This window comes from Ascochyta rabiei, chromosome 4, assembly GCF_004011695.2.
Source record: "Ascochyta rabiei chromosome 4, complete sequence".
Taxonomy (NCBI): Eukaryota; Fungi; Ascomycota; class Dothideomycetes; order Pleosporales; family Didymellaceae; genus Ascochyta; species Ascochyta rabiei.
In genome coordinates, this window is record NC_082408.1 from 2526109 (window position 1) to 2547806 (window position 21698).

General features: G+C 38.1%; 1 protein-coding gene across 1 annotated transcript, besides 37 other annotated features; it reads right to left on the minus strand.

Moving 5' to 3' along the window:
- Positions 1 to 252: part of a mobile genetic element that runs on past the window's edge.
- Positions 235 to 295: a mobile genetic element.
- Positions 248 to 298: a mobile genetic element.
- Positions 299 to 493: 195 nt separating this feature from the next.
- Positions 494 to 521: a tandem repeat.
- A 204-nt stretch (positions 522 to 725) lies between these two features.
- On the minus strand, positions 726 to 2233 carry EKO05_0003199 (uncharacterized protein; the record flags this gene model as incomplete). Its single annotated transcript, XM_038937966.1, has 3 exons — positions 726 to 1374; positions 1439 to 1686; positions 1742 to 2233. 3 exons carry the CDS (start codon positions 2231 to 2233, stop codon positions 726 to 728), a joined length of 1389 nt encoding a protein of 462 aa, XP_038801759.1.
- A 161-nt stretch (positions 2234 to 2394) lies between these two features.
- Positions 2395 to 2463: a mobile genetic element.
- A 92-nt stretch (positions 2464 to 2555) lies between these two features.
- Positions 2556 to 4422: a mobile genetic element.
- Positions 4358 to 4431: a dispersed repeat.
- Positions 4403 to 5024: a mobile genetic element.
- Positions 5025 to 5116: a mobile genetic element.
- Positions 5117 to 6795: a mobile genetic element.
- Positions 5396 to 7192: a mobile genetic element.
- Positions 5398 to 5401: a direct repeat.
- Positions 5402 to 5629: a long terminal repeat.
- Positions 5402 to 20469: a mobile genetic element.
- Positions 7177 to 7266: a dispersed repeat.
- Positions 7193 to 9060: a mobile genetic element.
- Positions 7987 to 8099: a mobile genetic element.
- Positions 9061 to 9571: a mobile genetic element.
- Positions 9569 to 10009: a mobile genetic element.
- Positions 10005 to 13172: a mobile genetic element.
- Positions 10986 to 14013: a mobile genetic element.
- Positions 14014 to 14059: a tandem repeat.
- Positions 14060 to 14122: a mobile genetic element.
- Positions 14115 to 20224: a mobile genetic element.
- Positions 16480 to 16643: a mobile genetic element.
- Positions 16486 to 16628: a mobile genetic element.
- Positions 16516 to 16628: a mobile genetic element.
- Positions 19659 to 19710: a tandem repeat.
- Positions 19994 to 20022: a tandem repeat.
- Positions 20223 to 20465: a mobile genetic element.
- Positions 20232 to 20469: a long terminal repeat.
- Positions 20461 to 20559: a dispersed repeat.
- Positions 20470 to 20473: a direct repeat.
- Positions 20554 to 20619: a tandem repeat.
- Positions 20567 to 20619: a tandem repeat.
- A 256-nt stretch (positions 20620 to 20875) lies between these two features.
- Positions 20876 to 20967: a dispersed repeat.
- Positions 20901 to 21698: part of a mobile genetic element that runs on past the window's edge.

Sequence of the window (21698 nt, forward strand, 5' to 3'; positions counted from 1 at the left end):
TTGTTACGTCTTTTAATTTAATACTTTAGAGGCAGCAGCAGAGTGTTGTACAAGGCACCTAGTAGAGCAAAGCAGCCCTATTATTTAACTAAACGCGTCCTGATTTAACAGCAGAGGCAGCAAGAAGGCATCTACCCTCTGTAAGGGAGGCTTAAGTACGTTGTAGTTGAGCCATCACAGTTGGGATGAAAGCAGTTTGACGCGTTTTGGTGGGGTTGGCCGGATACTGGTGGGGTTGGCCGGATACTGGTGGGGTTGGCCGGATACTGGTGTTGGCCGCTTACTAGTGAAACACGTTATAGCTTAGCGTAAGTTCACCTTAGAGACCTTTGACAATCTTACTTTTGATCCGTGAACGTCAACGGGCCAGAGTTGCAGACGCAGACACGGCGTTGATTTCAGCAGCAGGCTGAAGAAACAGTACGCGTAAGCGTAAGCGTTGTAGGTAGAAATTTGACATAAGGCGCGATCATGCCATCATTGTCTTTTGTCAACGCTTCGCTACTTACGCTTACGCTTACTTACCTGCTTGCTACGGATTGGCACTCCACCCCCTTGGTATTCCATGTCTTTGGCACTTCACCATGGCGGACTCCTGTTGTCGACTGAGCGTGCTTCTTCATGGTGTAGCGACATTGTGGTTTGAGTTTTTGTGCTGGACACTGGTCGCGGTCTGCTGTTGTGGACGCAAGACAAACTTGTCCAGCTTTTGATGCAAGATCGTTTCAACCAGGCTGATCCGCCTCAAACTCAGACATTCCAGCTAGGCGGGTCAACGTCTTCCCAAGAACCCCGCCCCAATACCGATCATCTTCCTCGTCAACTCCGTAAGCGAGAACGTTTCCATAGAGTCTGAGCAGTCGAAAGATTCCGCGCACAGAATCCGTACTAAGTCGTTCGAATCGGTCAAGGTCTGGTCCAAGCACGTGGACCCCGCTTCTTCCTGAAACGAGATTGTCGCGGGGATAACAGTAGTAAACGTGGTGCTCGTGTCCAACAATAGTGAACACTGGCTCGACCATTGCTGCGGGCTCGATGGTAAGCCGGGCCAAGCTTGCAAGTTCCTGCTTCTTGCGGATAGATGCAGCTGACCATATACTGATCTGCAACTCGGCTTCAGTCTGGTCGCCGGACGCAGGCTTAATTTCGAAGCCAGAGAAAAGGGCCGTCCGCCTGGTGAACGCGTCCATGGTATGCCCAACATCGCCCATATTTGCTTCTCCGAGCTGTTTATAGAGTGCTGAGGTAGCTGGGTGACGATGCGAGTATGAGAGGACGTAATCGGTCTTGCGGTCGATAGCTTTGCGCCGGCCATCGGTGGGGCCACGAGCGGTGACGGTCGACAGGTAACGGGGGTCGATCGACTGCGATTGCCTGTGGCGTCTTAGTGGTCTTGATCTTGGTCTTGGGTGAGGTAGGTAGAGAGCTGGTTACTCACACGCTTTGAAGCCACCATCGGCTCTTGCCGTACAGCTGTATGGCCAAACCGAGCAATGGCCGGAATACATCATCGCACCAGGCGTTCTCATCTCGACCACCGTCTTTGCAGTCACGCGCGTTGAGAAATATCGTCTTCACTTTCCTCCATATTGCAGCTAGCTCTTCGGCGGAACGCAGATCGACAGGATTGAAGTCTGCAGGTTTGGTGATCTGGTGGCCTACATCGGAATCGTTCTTGATTATATGCTACACGGCCGTCAACGAAGCCCGGAAAGTAGGGCGTCAATCATGTACACCGTACCTTCAGGCCCTGGGGAACGAAGTGCAAGTCGACGCCCGCAGCAAGATAGTCGCCGAGGTATTCGACGTGCTGAGGCGGGGGTTCTTGCAGGCCGTTGAGGCTCTCCGTCAGCACTGGCGGTGATGCGCTCTTCAGGATGATGGGTGTTTCGCGTGTCGGACTTCGGGCACGCGAGAGATTGGAGGAAGCACGACTGGTTGGTGGCGGAAACGTGTTGCTGTCCCTGAGCGGCAGCACATTCTCGCTTCCGAATTGCGACGCGCTTTGTGCAAGCTCAGCGTCCTCTGCATCATCGACTCTGCGCCGCTTGGGGCTCTCGCATTGGTGAGATGTGGTGCCGGACGCATTCGCAGGGAGGGACATGGCGCGCTTGCGCTTGTGCTTGCGCATGTGACGCTGCGGCGCAATAACGTGTTCCGGCGGAGGGGTCGGTGGGTAGCGAGCCCCGTGCGTGGATTTGAGCCAGATCTTTACAATGTCGGTGCTCGACATATCGTGAGTGTCAAGACATTCTTGCGTTGCTGGCGAGTGTTGTCTGGTTTGGTGCTTCGTTTTTGTTGACAACCCACACCGAGTAGCTCGGCCTCGCACGGACGGGCTTAGCGCTCGCCATCCATGATTAGGTCCCCAACTGCCACTAGCGCGTACTGACCGTTAACGTGTTTTACAAGCGAGTGGCCCGTACAAGCAAATGGCCTACCCTACCAACTTTCTACGCCTCTATAAGTGTACAGCTCAACCACCTCTTAAGATAATAGATGTGTATTAACAGGGTAGATTAAGTAGTATCTATAGTATCAAATTTACATGTACGTAACGTACTCCACGGGTGAGCGGATCAAACGGGTGAGCGGATCACTCTGCCAAGACCACACCAAACCTCCACCTTACCACGCAATGCCTTAACAACAACATCAATCTACGCCCTTAAGAGAAGCTGCGATACAGCTTGCGCTCCAGGCAATTAAATAAGACGCAACACTTACCCTGTAACGCGCTGCAGCTATATATAACGCGCCTTACAGCACACTACACGCTTAATATACAGGACAACCTACACAAGCTAATTATACGCTAGTTTAACAGATTATAGACTAGACTAAGGAGGACGTGATTGCTAAGTACATCCTTAAGCTAGATGCACAAGGATTTGCCCCTCAGCTGGCTGCTGTAGCTGATATGGCTAATTCTTTGTGTGCTAAGCGTAATATGGGCCATGTTGGCATAAACTGGCCTAACACGTTTGTTAAGCGCTGCCCTGACCTTAAAGTAAGGTTTAATTGCAAGTACAACTACAAGAGAGCCCTCTGTAAGGATCCAGAGATTATTAGGGGCTAGTTTAGGCTTGTAGCAAATGTTAAAGCTAAGTATAGCATCTAGAACAATAATACGTACAACTTTAATAAGACAGGCTTTATAATAGGCCAGATATTAACAGGAGCAGTTGTTACAGGCTTAGAGCGTTAAGGACGGCTAAAGGCAGTGCAGTAGGGCAATTAAGAGTAGACAACGGTTATACAGGGCATTAATGGCACAGGGTAGGCTATTCTACCCTTTATTATCTTTAAAGGCTGCAACCACCTCTCTACCTGGTACAAAGAGGACAATCTGCCCTATAACTGGGTTATTAGAGTCTCTAAGAACAGATAGACTACTAACAAGCTTAGTCTGGACTGCTTAAAGCACTTTAATGCCTATACAAAGACGCGCACCTAAGGAGTACACCAGCTACTCCTTATTAACAGCCACAAGAGCCATAACTCCCTTAACTTCTAACAATACTGTAAGGAAGCAAAGATTGTTACACTATGTATGCCTCTATACTTATCTCACCTCTTACAACTACTAGATGTAGGTTATTTTGCCCCTCTAAAGAAGGTATATAGGCGCTAAGCCAAGAATCTTATACGCAACTATATTACTTATATTACTAAAACTAAGTTCCTACTATGCTTTATAGACGCCTATAAGGAGATATTTACTTCTAGCAATATCTAAGAAGGCTTCTAAGGCGCTAGAATAGTCCCCCTTGACCCAGAACGGGTCATAATAGGTCTTGATGTCCGCCTACGTACCCCACCGCTACCTACTATAGAAGATGAGCCCTGGCAGTCCCAAACCCCAAGCACTACCCTGCAATTAGGGTCGCAATTAACGCTGGTTTAAGAGAGGATTTAAAGGCATGCAAGCAGCTTACTAACTTTAATAGTTAAGGCCTTTAAAAAGCTTGCTAAAGGCGCAGCTATAGTAGCGCACAAGCTAGTGTTGGCTTAAAGGGAGATTACTAGGCTTCAAGCAGCAAATAAGGCTGCTATGCGACATAAATCGCATAAAAGAAAGCAATTACAGCAGGAGGGAGTCCTAACAGCTAAGGAAGGCCTTTAATTAACTACTCTAACTAAGTTTAGGGCGCGTAGTAATAGTAAGAAGGCAAAGAAGCAAGTGCGCGCTAAAGGAGGGGAAGTAACCTAAAGACGCTGTACAAAGTGCTACAATGTTAGACATAACTTACGTACATGTAAGAAGGCTGTAGAAGATGTTTCTAAATAATATTATGTACTGCACTACTGTATACAAGGCTAAAGTGGGCTAATACAAGCTATAATAGGGTAGAGATTTGGTGTGGTCTTGGCAGAGTGATCCGCTCACCCGTTTGATCCGCTTACCCGTGGAGTACGTTAAGTTATAACCAGGCTCCCTACACTTCTTACAGCGCGCAAGGGCCTGGCAGCTAAGGCCTAATTGCCCTCCTCCCTGACGCTCTTTATAAGAGATCTGCTAATTAGCCTTATGCGAAGCAAGTATATCCTCTCTAGGCCCCTTTGTTAAGACCCCCTGCTTCTGTATGCGCTTCTTTATACGCTGCTTTCGCTTTAACACTGCCTTGTTAGCTCTCTTAAGGCTTGTAATCTGATTGCGCATCAGCTCAGCAGAAAGCATTATCACCTCAGCCCCCTTCTTAAGCTAATTAATTGCCTTAATAATTAAGGCAGGTAATAAGCTCTTGTAACAGCGTACACAATTACGTCTTAATGTTAATTAACTATTAAGCTTACGTACGTTACTTGGCGTTTAAGCCTCCTAGATAGTCTCTAGTAGAGTAGAAGGAGAAGGTGTACAGAGCTGTACGTCTAGCTTTAACAGAACAGCGTCTAGTTAGAGAGGAATAAGGCCTATACTTTAAAAAGCTAAGTATATATAAGCTAATATAAACAATTAATTAAAGGCTGCCTTAAACAGTAGTAGAAGCTTAAGCTTAGTAATATAGTTAATGTAGTAGTAGTGTTAGATAATATGCTTAATATGTAAAGATGATAATAAAGGTAATTAATTAATAATTATCTGTTTAGATAGCTAATTTTATGTGTGTGTGCCTGTTACAATCCTGTGCTAGGGCACGGCACAAACATAAGTACCAGCCAACCAAGACCCCTAACTCCGCCCTAAAGGAACAAACAGGGGAGAAGGACAGAACAGAAAGGGTTGTTACATAACTGCTTATTAATAAGCATAACACATATAACTGCTTATTAATAAGCATAATATATATAACTACTTATTAATAAGTATAGTATAATATGCTTATCTACAAGCACCCTTATATATTATATTAGATAAACTCTAGTTACTTATTAATAAGTATTATATCTCCTTAGTATATAGCTAGTAGGAACATAACCCTTATAGTTTATGTTTAACCTTATTAATTAAGTTTATCTTTAGAATCTTAAACTGCGTTTAAACTAGACAGTCTACTCTGTACTATTTATTACACCCTATCTTTACAAGCTTTACTTAGGTAATAACCCTAACTAATCTACTAGTACTTATCCCTAAGAACTAATAGAATTAGTACTTACAGTCTTTAACTAAAGTACAACTTTAACATTTTAAACACCCCTAAGATAAGTACTATTAGATCCTATACTACCCCTAGTAACTCTACGTCTAGCAACATTAACATAGATGTAACTGTTACCACCAGCACTATAAACGTTAATAAGCCTAACCTTTACTACAGAGATTATAGCAAGCTTAATAACTAGCTTATGTAGTAGGACCTGTTCTTTACATTCTAAGGTAAGAAGGTACCTAGGGCTAAATAAGTAGACCTTGCAGCTAGCTATATGCGTAGTAAGGTGTTTATATAGATTAAGCCCTTTATACAGCAGTACTAAGCTAGTAAGGCCCTAAATAATATAGATAAGTAGATAAAAGACTTTAACCTATTTAAAGAAAGGATTAAGCTAATCTTTAGAGTCTCTAATAGACAATATATTACTTAACGTAATATTTAGAAGATTAGACAGGACAAGTTAGCTGCTAACTACGCTGCAGAGTTTTAGTAGCTTACTGCTAACACTAACTAGGATAATACTACCCTAATTACTATGTTTTAATAAGGTTTAAAGCCTAAGGTTAAGGAAGAACTTATACGTACTAGCGCAAGCATAGAAACCTTTAATAAGCTTATTAATACTGCTATTAATATTAACGTATAACTCTATAAACTTTAGTAAGAACTTTAAGATAATCTTAGAGCATATACTACTGTTATTAATACTAACAGGCTACTACTAAGGAACTAGTAGCGCACCAACTTAAACTAAGGACAACAAGGAGGCTGTAGTAAGCTAAATACTAGTTGTTACATCTATAGCAACACTTAGAGTAGATACTACAGACCTAAAGCAATAGACCTCTTAAACCTTAATAAGGGACTACTAAAGCAATAGAAAAAGAAGCCTAAGAGGGGTAACTAACACAGAGGCAGTAAGTACTGCTACAACTGTAGCAAACTAGGCTACTTTACTAGGGACTACTAGATAAACAAGGTTTACTGCTAGTTAAATGTACTTACCTGTAATTATAATAATACAGATGCTAGTAAATAGGAAATTCTTACTAATAACATAGGACAACTGCTAGAAGACCTAGAGTCTAGTTTAGAGGATAATAATAACTGTATTGTACCTCTAATTTGTATAGCAACACCCTACTAGAACGCCTAGACAGGTAAAGAAACAGAGTGCTACTCTAACAACAACTAGTAAAAGATAGACAACCTACTAGACACCTTAGGACAAGAGTTTAACTAAATTAGCGCCCTACTAACACGCAAATAAGAACATATAGCTTAACAACGCTAGAAGCGTAACAATAAAGAAGCCTTTTACTAAATATATTAAGAACTTGTTAGTTCTATAGGAGTACCTAAAATTACAGAAATAACACTAGAACTCTAACAGCTTGTTTACTAGTTTAGAAAAGAAATTAACTATTGTAAACAGTTTGCTAATAACCTAGAAGAAGCTAAAGACTAGCTTTAGTGTAAGTAAGAAATATAGCTTAGCCTAGAACGTATACAGAAGTAGAAAGAAGCACTACTTACAATTAGCCTATAACTATAGTACATCCTAGACTACTAAAACCTAAAATATAGAAACCTTATAACGTACCCCACAGGCGAGTTAGACAACGGGCAAGTCGGACACTTTTGCCAAGCCCCTACCAAACACCACCCTATTATGGCCTAAAACAACCTAGTTTAGTGCTGTAACGTGCAGTATAGTCTGTAATACTATTTAGAAACTACTTCTACCTCTTTCTTACACGTTCGCGCGTTATGTCCTGTCTGATTACACCGTCCACAGCGCCTTTAGGAGGGCTTACCTCCTTTAGCACGCACCTGCTTCTTTACCTTCTTCCTATCACCACACGCCCTAAACTCCTTAAGAGCTGTTAATCGCTAGCCCTCTTTAACTGTTAGGGTCCCTTCTGCCTAAACTTGCTTTCTTTTGTGTAATTTTTGTTGTGTAGCTGCCTTATTAGCAGCTTAAAGCTAAGTAATCTCCTATTGCGCCAACACTAGCTTATGCGCAATTATTGCTGCCCCCTTTACTACCTTCTTAAACGCCTTAACTATAGAGGTAGGCGAACTATCTATATGCTTCTAAATCCTTATCTTTACAAGCGTTGATTGCAACCTAAGTTTAAGGCTGTTACTTGGGGTTTGCGACTGCCAGAGCTTGTTGTTAACAGGTAGTGGTGGTGATAGAGTGCGTAACTTCACATTAAGGGCTATTATAACCTGGTCTAGGTTAAATAGGACTAATCTAGCACCTTAGAACCCTTCCTAGATATTCTTAGAAGTAATTGCAGCGTTGTAGGCGCGTATAAAGTATGGTAGGAACTCTATCTTTATAATGTAGTTAATCTAGTTCTATATAAGTACTTTAGCTTAGCGCCTATACGCCTTCTTTAAAGCAGTAAAACAACCTACATTAAGGGGCTGTGTAAGGTGTAATAAGTAAGAAGGCAAACAGAGAGTAATAATCTTGTTATCCTTACAGTATTGCTAGAATTTAAGAGAGTTGTAGCTCTTATAACTATTAATAATGAGCAAATAGTAGGTGCTAACAGTACGCTCCTTTATATGCCTGTTAAAGTGGTTTATCTAGTCTATACCAAGCTTGTTGGTAGTCCAGCCGTTATTAGAGACTCTAATAACCTAGTCTTAAGGCAGTTCTTCCTCCTTGTACCAGGCAGAGAGGTAGTAGTAGGCCTTAAAGATAAGGAAGGCTGGAATAGCCTATCCTTTAGTATTAATGCTCACTATAGCTGTAGCCTACTCCTAGTCGCCTAGCTGGATAGCTTTTAGCCGACCTTGTTGTTCTAAAGCTGTAACAACTGCTCCTAGGGAGATCTGGCCTATTATAAAGCCTGTCTTGTTAAAGTTGTACATGTCTTTATCCTAGATGCTATACTTAGCTTTAGTGTTAGCTACTAGGCTAAACTAGCCCTGTAGAACCTTAGGATCCTTATAGAGAGATCTCTTGTAGTTGTACTTACAATTAAACTTAACTTTAAGTTCTAGGTGTTGCTTAATAAACGTACTGGGCTAGTTTATGCCAATAGGGCCTAGATTACGCTTAGCGCGCAAAGAATTGGCTATAGTAGCCACATCTAAGAGCTAAGGGGAAAATCCTTACGCATCTAGCTTAAGAACATGTTTAATAATTACCTCCTCCTTATTGTTATCTAGCTTCTGTAAGTTGGCTATAGAATTAGCGCGTAAAGGTTGTCTAGTGCGCTAGTTGCTTAGTGTGCTTTAAGGGACCTTGTAGATAGCAGCAGCGCGTCGCAGAGATAGAGTCGCGTCTTGTTTAAGAGCCTAGAGCGCAATCTGTATCTGCGCTTCCTTTAACGCGTTTAAATAGTGTTGTTAAGAAGACATTGGTGTAGGAGGAGGTGTTTGGTGGGGGCTTAGCAAAAGTGTCTAACTCGCCTGTTGTCCGACTTGCCTGTAGGGTACGTTATAGATAGTAAACACTAAGGACAAATGTATAATCTACTATAATAAGAAGCTTAGCGTAGAATAGTCCCTAGCACAACAAAGCCTCTATTGCAGTTAATAGTACTAGTTTACAATAACTTATGTAAACTTTATCTTATTAACAAACACTAGAAAGCACACTTTTCTAGAATAGATAACCTACAGGCTATAATATAAATACAGCTAGTAGTTAATAAAAGTTGCTACAATATACACTAGCAGAACTACTTTAATGTAGATTATAAGAAGTATTACAGTATAAAGGAGTTTTAAGGGTTTAGTAAAGAGGGAACCTTTTTAGGCCAGCGCCTACGAGCCCTAGGGATTAATCTATTAATAGCATTAGGGACAATTACCTTATTAAGCTACCTATTAAACTAAATAGGGTAGCCTTAATAGCACTTTTAGACTTAGAAGTATAAGCAAGTTATATGTCTAGAACAGTAATATAGTAAGCTAGACTTAGATTATATTATAAGGAGAACCCTTACTTAACGTACTCTACGGGCGAGTCGGACACACAGGCGAGTCGGACACTCAAATTCACACCAAAAATAACAATTCTTAAACCTTAATATCTCTACAACTACACAATAGAATTATTTAAAAATTAATATACTACGCTGTATGTATATAAAGATAAAGACTATAGAAGCGCTTAGCTTTCCTCCTATTAATGTAGAAGTTAGTAAGTAAGATATAAAATACAGGGATTATTTTAGCGTACTTTTAAATACCTCTATGTGTATCTATAATAGAGCTTAGTGCTTCTAGACTCTTTATTTTTATATAGATGCAGCATAGATTTTAAATTTCTAGACAATTTTATTGTGTGGTTGTAGAGATATTAAGGTGTAAGAATTGTGATTTTTGGTGTGAATTTAAGTGTCCGACTCGCCTATGTGTCCGACTCGCCCGTGGAGTACGTTACTTTAAGTAGCTAATAGAGAATAAATGCTAGACAAACTGCTAATTATGTTTAAAGTAATAGCAGCACCCTTACAGATACAGGGGCACTATAAGAAAATAAACAAAGAAGTTTTTATAAAGGCTATACACAATATTATATAAGGACTTTCCTAGTTATAAAAGTATAACCTAAAGATAGACTAGGTATAAGAAAGACTTTTATTAGAAGGATATAAATGCAGTACTAATATATCTACGCCTACGCAGCGCACGCAGTAGCTAGTAAATAAGAAAGAGATTAATAATGTCTCTTTAAAATATAAGACGTGCTAAGATAGAGTAGTTAACTCTGTAAATGCTAAGCGCTCTACAGATTACAAAATAAAAGTTTAGGAGGAGAGGAGTATACCTTCTGCTATCTCTAACGTGTACAGATAGTACGTAGAGATATTTAAAGAAGAGCTTATAGTAAAAGCCCTGCCTAAGCATAAACCCTAGGATTACAAGATTAAACTCTAGAAAGGAAAGACACTAACTTTTAGGCTATTATATTAGTTATTAGAAAAGGAACTTAAAGTACTTTGTAAGTACATTAAGGAGAACCTTAAGAAGGGATTTATTAGAAGATTAGAATTACCTGCAGGGTACCTAACTATGTTTGTTCCTAAGAAGGATAGCAATCTATAACCTTACATTAAATTTAAGAAGCTTAATAAAATTACTATTAAAAACTGCTACCTGCTTCTAAACATTACAGAGTTGTAGGAATAGCTAGTAGGAGCTTAGTACTTTATAGCATTAGACCTATAAGGCGCGTAAAACCTTATACGCATAAAGGAAGAAGAAGAATAGAAAACAGTATTTAGGACGCAATATAGACTCTACAAGTACCTAGTTATACTGTTTAGTCTAACAAACGCACTAGTAACATGCTAGGAGTTAATTAATAACGTTCTAAGAGTATACCTTAATAGAACTGTAGTAGCATACCTAGACAATATCCTAGTTTACTTAAAGACACTAGAAGAGTACAAACAACACGTTACAGAAGTGCTAGAATGCCTAAGGCAGGTAGACCTATAACTTAAACCTAAGAAGTGTAAATAGCATAAGGAGGAAGTTAAATTTTTAGGGTATATTGTAGGACAACATAGAGTTAAGATTAGTCTAACAAAGGTAGAAGTAGTTAAGACTTAGTAGACGCTAAAAACATTTAAACAGATCTAGGAATTCTTAGGATTTGTTAACTTTAACTCACGCTTTATGAAGGACTACTCTAAGATTGTAATCCTGCTAGCAAAGCTTATGCAGAAGGATACACTATTTAAGTAGGGATAAGAATAGAATAATATTTTTAAGGCACTTAAATAAGCCTGTATTACACCTCCTATGTTAATTATATTTTGTTGTAGCAAACTAATACGCATAGAGACTAATGCCTTAGATCTTGTATTAGGCGCATGTATTATATAAGAAAAGGATAGATTATAGCACCCTGTTACCTACTACTTATATAAGTTCTTAGGACCTAATGAACGCTATAATGTGTATAACAAAGAATTACTTATAATTATATTAGCCTTAGAACATTAGCAACTATACATAGAAAGCTGCTTAGAACTTACTATCTACACTAACTATAAGAACCTAGTATACTTTACTACTACTAAGGTCTTAAATTAATAACAAGTACGTTAGTCTAAGATACTTAGATAATATAAATTTAAGATATTGTATACGCTAGGTAAAGACAATAGTAGAGCTAATGCGCTTAGCAGACAACATAACCTTACTAGAGAAAAAACAATAAACTAGTTTGTAGTACTAGGAATTAATAATTATAGGTTACTTAGACTATTACAACAACTAAATAATATAATGTAAATTAAAAACAAACAGCGTATTATATTAGACGTACTAGAGGAACTTTAGGACAAAATATAGCTAATTACTATAATAACCTGCTATATAGACACCCTGTAATTACACACACAATAGAACTTATTAAGTAATACTTCAAGTTTAGTAATATAAAGGACAAGGTTAGTAGATATATTAAGAACTGTGTTAACTGTTAGTAAAATAAACACAGTACACACGCAGAATATAGAGAAAAGTAGGTAATAAAGCTACCTACGGCACTATAGACGAATATTATAATAGACTTTATTACACAGCTACCTATCTTAAGAGACCCTGTAACTAGACACATTATAACTTAATCTTTGTTATAGTTAACAGATTTACTAAGTACGCTAAGATAATACTGTTTTAATATAGTTATACTGCAGAGCAGCTTATATAAGTAATCCTAGATTAACATATAAGGTATTATAGTATACCTTAATTAATTATTAGTAATTAAGACAAGCTCTTTATGTTAAATTATTAGACTACGCTCTTAGCAGCTATAGGTACCAAGAAGAAGCTTTTAACAGCCTATTATCTGTAGACAGACAGATAGACTAAAAGAACAAATTAGACTATAGAAACACACCTACAAATTTACAGCAACTAGTAGTAAGATAACTAGGTTTTGCTGTTACCTATAGCACAAATCGCATACAATAACAAATTATTAGAAGTAATAGAAGAATTACTGCTCTTCCTAAATTACAGAATACACTAAAATCTCTTTACTAGAAGTCTAGACACGCTAATTTAGACTAAATTAGTAATATTCTTAGTAGTTAGACTAAAAGAGGTGTATAAGAAAGTATAAGAAAATATTAGTAAGGCTTAAGAATAAGCAATCTTATATGTTAACTAGAAAAGAAAAATAGGACTTTAGCTAAAAGAGGGGGATAAAGTCTATCTCCTTATAAAAAACCTTTGCATATAAAGACTAACAAAAGAACTAGACTACCTTAAAGTTAGACCCTTTCTTATTTTAAAGCAGATAAGCCTAGATAACTATAGACTTAATCTGCTAAAAGATACAAAGATCTATCTAGTGTTCCACATATTACTATTAGAACTAGCTAACTCTAGAACGCCTATCTAGAAGAACTTCTATTTCTAAGCTAATAGTAAAGACTAATAGGAAGTTAAAAAAATAATATAACACTAAAAGGAAGGTAGCTAGGATAAATATCTAGTAAAGTGGTTAGAATACCCTAACTTAAAATACACATAGGAACTAACTACACACCTTACAAACTGCTAGCAGTTATTAAAGCAATTTAAAGAGACTAATTAGGCAGTGCCACATTGCTCTCCTAGTACTCTAAGGGATGGCCTTTAAAGGCACCCTAGGTACTAGACAGCAACAAGAACTTATTAGGCGGATTAGTTAACTTAATAGTCCCTGCCTCTAACTGCTCCTGCTCTTCTATACCGCGCTCCTCTACTGCAATAGCCTCCTTAGTATAACAGTCTAATAAATCTATTTAATATTATAACTACTTCTTGCGCGTATAAGCTACATGCAAGTCCTCTATAGCCTTTTCTAATATTTAAAGTGCTTAAGTTGTGCTTTGTAACTCTCCTTTATACGCACACGCAATTTCTCTTTTTTAGACGTTAGCTAGGTAAACTTAGATTAAGTTACCTTTATGTTACAACGTTGCCTAAGGCAAACGCACTTACTCTACTTTCTAGATTAAATATAAACCTTACATATGCAGTTGTGCTTTATATAAGTTTTATATTTTTGCACTATAATCTCTTTAAAGGAATTAATAAATTTATATAGACAATAACAGCAAGCTAAACGTAAGATAGTTAGTTGTTTTAGCATTATTAAAACTACCTACTAATTAAGGACAGGCCCTTCGTTATATAAATAAGCTTAAGAGACTAAGCTAATACAGAAGAGGGATGGTGTTACAATCTATAGAATATAGGGAGGATGTAAGCTAATTATAGTGTATAGGGCACAGTAAGTATAACAAGTTATTAGGCTTAGCGTAAGCAAACATAACAGCGTCTATACTTAGTAAGAGGCTAAGGATCACATAATATAATTAGGCTTAGCATAATTAGTACAATTAGTAATTAGTATAATTAGTAATTAGTGTAATTAGTAATTAGTGTGATTAGTGATTAGTGTGATTAGTGATTAGTGTGATTAGACGATCCTTAACACTAATTAGTCTACCTTACTACCACTATTATTAAAGTATATAGATTAATTAATTAATAAGTTTAACGTCCTGTGTAAGTCTAAGACTATATAAGACGAGAGCAGTTAAGCTGCTCTGGTAGTTTAAGGAGCGTGGTTGTAAAAGGTAGTAAATATGGGTTCAGAGTCCTGTAGTGAGAGCCTGTGCTCTAGGGGGTTAACAGCATTTTTTAGGTGTCTGTTGTTTATTGTAGGTACCACTTGCAGGTGCCTATTCTGGTGTCTGAAATAAAAGCTAGAGTAGCTAGAATTCCCTAGGTTGCGTGGAGTAGTAGGTTTATTAAGAGTCGTTGTCCTTGTAGGTTGTCCTGCATTGTTTTTCTTGCTTGTTTGTATTCTTTATAGCTTAATAGAAGGTGTTAAGTTGTTTGTGTGTGGCTGCAGATACATCTGTTACTATCTACCTTCTATAGGTTATAGAGGTATGCTTTATTATATCTATGTCCTAGTTTTAGTTAGTAGTAGGCACTTGCTATCTCTTGTTTAGTATTTTTAGGTAGTTTAATCCTGTTTGTTGGTCCTAGCCAGTATTTTGCTGCGTAGGTGTCTGTTTTCCTTAGGATTACTTTAGCTCTGTAGGTAACTAGTTTGTGAATCTATTTGTCTTTTGTAATAGCTTTTACTTAGATTCTAGTTATAGCAATGCTTGTAGCGTTAGAGGTAGAGCTCTTTTTTGTTGCTTCTTTTGCTAGAAGGTCTGCTTTCTCGTTTCCTGTAATGTCTTAGTGGCCAGGGGTCTATTTAAGGCTTATTGTGGCTCCTTTATCTTTAATAGTTTTAGCTGCCTTTATGCAGCGTATTTGCCAAGCTTGTCCAGGCTTGTTTAAAGGAGTTTTTAGTCTTAGGATGGCTGCCTAGTTGTCTGCAAAGACTTGGACGTTCTGTCCTGTAGTAGCTATAGTAGCTACAATTTCAAAGCCTCTTGTTATTCCTTCTAGTTCTCCGTTGCATACAATTTGGCCTTTACTAATGTTATAGTTTATAGTGTAGATTTCCTTAGGCTCTTAGTTGTAGTCTAGGGCTGTGATTCCTACTCCTATCCCTAGGCCTCCCTCTACAGAGGAAGCGTCTATGTAGATAGCTAGTAAATTACTTCCTACTTTCTGTAGCATCTGTGTTTTGTGTGCTTTTGCTTCTTCTTCTTTTAGTAGTTTTAAGATTTCTGTTTGGTATGCAATAGCCTTGTTCTAGAGGCAGAAGTAGAAGTCTTTTAGATTCTCTTCTCTTATGCTAGGTATAGCTTTTTCTATAGACTGTGTAATTTACATAAGCTGTGTAGGAGGTCCTACTCTTAGCCTAGTACAGTTAACCTCTCTTTACTCTGTGCTAGAGTCTAGGTCTGTGTTTTGTAGGGTGGATTTTAGCTGTGTTGTAGCAGTGTAGATAGGGTGGTTCTTTAGGAGCTTCCTTGCTCTAAAGGCGTACTTTCTTATTGCAGTGTTTAGCCTTATTGTAGGAGGGGCTAGTGCTGCCTCTACCTCCTAGGGAATTATAGGTAAGGTTTAGAAGGTGCCTAAGATTTTTCTAAGTGCTAGGTTCTGTAGTCCTTGTAGTTGTTTTGCTATCCTAGCTTGTTGCTTCTAGAAGACTTGGTATCTATAGTCTGCTATGCTTATAACACAGGCTAGGTATATTTATTAGAGAGCAGTAGGTGTAAGGCTATTACTGCTGTTTGCTAGTCTGCACATTCTGTAGAAGGCGTTTCTTACTTAGCTAATCCTTATAGCAGCATGCTCCTTATAGAAGAGCCTGTTGTTAAAGTAGATTCTTAGCCATTTAACAGTCTTTTTTGGTGTTATAGTAGACCTGTCTAGCAGGGTAAGAGTGTAGTTTTCTGCTTCTTAGCTTAAAGTAAAGTAGATAAGTTTAGTTTTTAGTGCATTAAACTGTATTACACAGCTAGATCCTTTTGTAAATAGGCTAGCTATATCTCTTTCTAGTAGGTAGATGTTTTTCTTTAGGCTAGTAGACAATACTGTAATAGCTAGGTCGTCTAGGTAGGACAGCAAGTAGTTTGTAATTAATTAGAATAGAGGTCTGATATATATTAGGAACAGGATAGGTAAGACAGGGCTTTCTTATAGGATTCCAGCGTTTATATTACTAAATTCTTCTATTTCTCTATTAAAAGACAGTTGTAGTTGGCGTCTAGAGAGGAAAGATTAGATCTAGGCTATTAGGCTGCAGGGTAGCTTTAGTTGTTGTAGGATAGTAAGTAGTTAGCCTAGTAAGACATGGTTAAAGGCTCCTTTAATGTCTAGGAACACTGTAGTTGTTGTACGCTTTAGTTTTCTTTATTCTTACACTTGGTTTAGCAGTAGTATAGAGGCGTCTATAGCTGATTTTTGTACTCTTCTACCTAGTTATAAAGGGTGTAGTAGGGTAGTTGTTTTAGCTAGTGTGCTAAGCCGTTTATTAACTAGTCTTTCTGTAACTTTGCCTAGGCAGCTAAGAAGAGCAATTACCCTGTAGGCTTTAGGGGCTGTATAGTCTAGTTTGTTTAGCTTTTTTAGGATAACTCCTATTACCCTTTTCTAGATTTAAGGGTGGTATCTATGGTTAAATAGTGTAGAGAACACATAGAAGAATATGTCTGTTTCTGCTTTATATACTGTAGTAATAATCTCCTAGTTTATTATATCTAGTCCTAGGGAGCTACTTTAGATTTGTAAGGAGCAGGCGTGTTTTAGCTCTTCTTTAGTAAGGGGTAGCTATTTCTAGCTACCTTCTTAGTAGGTCCTCCACTCTATAGGCTGAGAGGAAGGTGGTCTAGGGAAGAGAGTGTCTCTTAGTGCTGAGCACTTGCCTTAAAAGGAGTTCTCTATTCCCCTAGGGCCTTGTATAGCAGGTATGCTTTAGTTACCTATAGTCCTAGTATAGGATAATGCCTTAAAGATTAATTTTATGTCCTCTTTTTCTAGGAATTAATTCTAGTAGTTGCGTTTTACTACTTTTACTGTTTATAGGTAGTTGTTTCTAGTAATTAGGTAGTCCCTTTTCTATATGTATGTGGTTGTAGGGCTATTAGCTAGTTCTCTCTGTAGGAGGCGTTGTTTGTTAAGCATGTTTGTCCTTAGTAGTTTTAGGTCTAGGTTCTACCAAGGTTTGCTCCTTACACTAGTAGAGCTTTGTAGGATTACAGTTTTAGCTGCGTTTGTTATTACTGTAGTAAGCTCCTTCCCTAATGCTTTAAGCTGCTTCTCTAGCTCTCTGTCCTCTCCTTAGATTAGGAGTAGAGAGGTGCTAGTAGAGTGTCTAGGGCTTAAAGTGTTTAGGGCAACGCTTTTTCCTAATTGCCTTGCTAGCTCCTTCCGAAATAGGTCCTAGTCTGCCTTCTTAGTGTTAAACTAGGGGGTAGGGTTGTTTAGGAGCTGTATTCTAGGCATAGTAATTGTAAATAGGATACCTAGGTAGTCTAAGCCTATACCTGCTAGGGTTTGCTAGTCTTCTATCTAGTTTGTAAGCCTGTGTGTAGCAAAGGTAAGGTCTAGAACACTTTCCCTGCTTATGTTTAGCCTGTAGAAGGTGCCTGTACCAGGAGTGTTTAGTAGCTCTAGGTTTTACTCTTCTATCTAGGCAATAAAGCTACTGGCTTTTAGTGTTATAGTAGTTATAGTAGGGTCCCACTAAGGGTAGTAGGTGTTAAAGTCCCCTAGCAGGATTAAGTAGGCAGAGTTTAGCTATTTAGAAGCTTTCTTTCTACTGTTGTTGTTTCTTATGCGTTTGTTTAGTTGTATATATTATAGATTGTAAAGTTTAACCTAGACTACTAGACTGTAATAGCTAGAAAGTCTAGGTTAGGGTTTAAATCTGCTGTTAGGGTAATTTGTACTAGTGTTAAGCGTAGGACATAGGCTAGAACGCGTGGCCTTATGCTATAGTCCTGTAGTAGGGGTAGGATTTGTGTAAAGGAGGGGTGGTTTACAGAGCGTGTGTCTAAGTAGTCTAAAGGTTGTTGTTAAGTAGGGGTAAGCTACAGTTCTTGTACTAAGACAAGGTCTATAGCAAGTTCTACTGTAAGTTACAAGGCGCTCTCTATAGCTTATACGCTCTTGTTTAGATTTACTTATAGAATCCTTAGGTTATCTAGCATTCTAGGTGTGTTTGTGCGTTTATTATAGCCTTATAGGCTATATATTCAATTCTATCTGCTATATATGCTTCTTTATAGTTTATACACTTAGGTATAGTGAGTACGCAGGCTTTGCTAGTAGTACTACACATATTACACTTATGTAGTGTTGTAGAGTGTTTATCTGCGTATATCTTATATATAGTGCTATTAAGGCACCTATTCTCTGTATGTCTAAATTGCTAACATTTTTAGCATTGTGTAGTAGAAGGTGTAGGAACAAACTTCTCTATTCTTATGCTAGCTTCTAGTAGGTATAGTCTATTGCGTATAGCTTATTGTACTTCTTTTTCTGTTATAAACGCTACACAGACAGATCCTAGTTGTTGCTTCTGTCTCCTTTTATAGCTTGTTAGCTAGAATAGGTTTCCTACTATTATTAGGCCTTTGTTAAAGGTAGTTATCTCTAACTTAAGCACCTCTAGGTCCTGGTTTGTTTCTAGATACGTGGGGATGTTGTGTAGGATTACTTTGTGCCATAGTTCTATTAAAAGGGCTTCCTTATAGGTAGTAACTAATTACTAGATTACTTAGTTTTTAAGCAGGTATTTTGCAGTAAAGTAGGGCGTTATAGTAAGAATAATGTTGTTCCTTCTACTTAGGCTAGTAGAAGTAATTATAGGGAGGCTTACTCCTTTATCTATAAAGGCCTTATTAAAAGTATTACGCATCTCTAGGGGGGCAAAAGAGGGTAGTTCTTGCTCTAGTGTAAGAACTAGTTAGCGTGCACTTAGAGAGTTCTTTATAATAGTAGGTTGCTTCTTCTTTATAACTGTTTGCTAGTCTGTGTTCTTAGGGAGGTTGGCTGAAGCTGCAGATGCGTATGAAGTAGGCTAAGTAGAAGGTTAAATAGTAGGAGTCTTAGTAGCTAGGGTAGGTTTCTAAAGGAGTTTTACTCTTGTTTTAATTAATTTAGACACTGTTTTAAGGTTAGATACTTAGGAGGCTAGGATAGAGAGGCCTTGTTTGTTTATCCTGTTGTTTTCTGTGTAGTCTTAAAAGATTTCTAGAAGGTCTAGGAGGTTTGATTGTTCCTTGTTTAAGGTAGCTAGGGAAGAAGACTGGATAACTATTGTCCTGGTAATAGATAGAGCTTCTTTTACTGTTTTAGCAATAGAAGCTTGGTTTATAGGCCTAGTAGCTATGTTAAATTAGAAAGGGGGAAGCCTAGGTGCTGTTGGAGTAGTAGGTCTACTAGCTGGTTGTTTAGAGGGAGCAGAGGGTAGAGGTAACGTTGTAGTTCTGTTGAATATACTAGGTTAGTGTATTTCTAGAGTAGATTGTAGGTGTAGTGTAGACAACAAGGGTATAGATATAGGTCTTAGGATTAGTATAGGCTGGTACATCTCTCCTAGAGGGGTTAGGGAGCTAGGGGGGCTTATTTCCATTGTCCCTGTGTTTGGAGATTAGTCTCTATTAGGTGGTAGTTCCGGTTCTATAGTCCTGGGTCCTAGGTCCTGGTCCTAGGTGGGGTTTTCCTTCTCTTTTTTAAGATAAAATAACTAAGAAATAACTAGAAGAGAGCTTGTTTTTGCACAGAAAGAGGTACCTAGTCTCTATCCGCTTTTTAGAGCTGAAAAACAAGGAAAAGGCAGTCTTAGCTCTACTATTCTTGCCTTTGTTCTATTCTTACTGGCCTAACTAGTAGACCTCTAGGAGTAGAAAGAAGGGGTTAAAAGCAGAAAGCTAAGGAAAGGCTTGTTGCTCTCTAGTAGGGATAGGATGTTTTGTTAGTTGTTGTGTTCTTTTTAGTAAGATCTTAGAAGATAAGATAAGATAAGGTTGTTGTTGTAGTGGAGGTCTGTGCTCTGCAAATCCGAAAAGTTTTGCAACAGATTAGGTTGGATAACTAGGCAGCGTGCAGCAACCAGACGCCTAGAGGCTCTAGGAAGCTTAGGATAGTATATCCTCGCTGGGTTAAGATAGATTCTAATGTTTTTCTGGTGTGCAGGGCCCTATGTCGAAATTTTGCTTTGTTGTGTGTTATTAAAGTATATAGTTAGTAGGAACACAACCCTTATAGTTTGTGTTTAACTTTATTAATTAAGTTTATCTTTAGAATCTTAACCTGCGCTTAAACTAGATAGTCTACTCTGTACTATTTAGTGCACCCTATCTTTACAAGCTTTGCTTAGTGAATAACCCTAACCAATCCACCAGTACTTATCCCCAAGAACCAATAGAATTAGTGCTTACGGTCTTTAACTAAAGTACGACTTTAACAGCACTATAGGCGTTGTAGTAAGACTAGCTACAACACGCGTACCTGTACAGCAGAAATTATAGATACAGATAATAGCAACGCTTCTAAATAGTATATTAGGCTAGAGTAATTATTAGTGTAGTGTTGTAGTGCAGTAGTAATAGTCTGTAATAGTCGCGATGTTAGTAAGGGTGCGCTGCTTAGTAGGGATACGCTGCTTGGTGGTAAAACATGTTATACCTATATACCTACTTATAACTTCCTTTATTTAAGCTTTCTTTTCTATTTTAGAGCTAGTCTTAATATAGTAATTTTACTATTATAGCATTAAAAACTATTATAGTTAAATATATAGACTAAAGGGGTTTTTAATATACTATAGCTACTAATACTAATAAACATAGAAAAGATTATAAAAAAAATTAAAAATTACTAAATAGTAATTACTAAATACTAATTAACGTACTCTACAGATGGGCGGATTAAACGGGTAAGAGGATTACTCTGCTAAGACCACACTAAACCTCTACCCTATTATAGCTTACATTAGCCTACTTTAGCCTTATATACAGTAGTACAGTATATAATATTATTTAGAGACATCTTCTACAGCTTTCTTATATATATATAAGTTATGTCTAATATTATAGCACTTTATACAGCGTCTTTAGGTTACTTCCCCTCCTTTAGCGCGTACTTGCTTCTTTGCCTTCTTACTATTACTACGCACCCTAATCTTAGTTAGAGTAGTTAAGTAAAGGCCTTCCTTAGCTTTAGGACCTCCTCCTCCTGTAACTACTTTCTTTTATTTAATTTGTATTGCATAGCAGCCTTATTTACTGTTTAAAGCCTAGTAATCTCCTTTTTAGCTAATACTAGCTTATACGCAATAATAGCTACGCCTTTAGTAAGCTTTTTAAAGGCCTTAACTATTACAGTTAGTAAGCTGCTTACATACCTTTAAATCCTCTCTTAAACTAGCGTTAATTGCAATCCTAATTACAGGGTATTACTTAGGGTTTAGGACTGCTAGGGAGCATCTTCTACAGGAGGTAGTGGTAGGGTACGTAGGCAGACATTAAGACCTATTATAACCTATTCTAGGTTAAAGGGGACTATTCTAGCGCCTTAAAAGCCTCCTTAGATATTGCTAGAAGTAAATTTCTCCTTCTAGGCGCCTATAAAGCATAGTAGGAACTTAGTTTTAGTAATATAAGTAATATAGTTATATAAAAGATTCTTAGCTTAGCACCT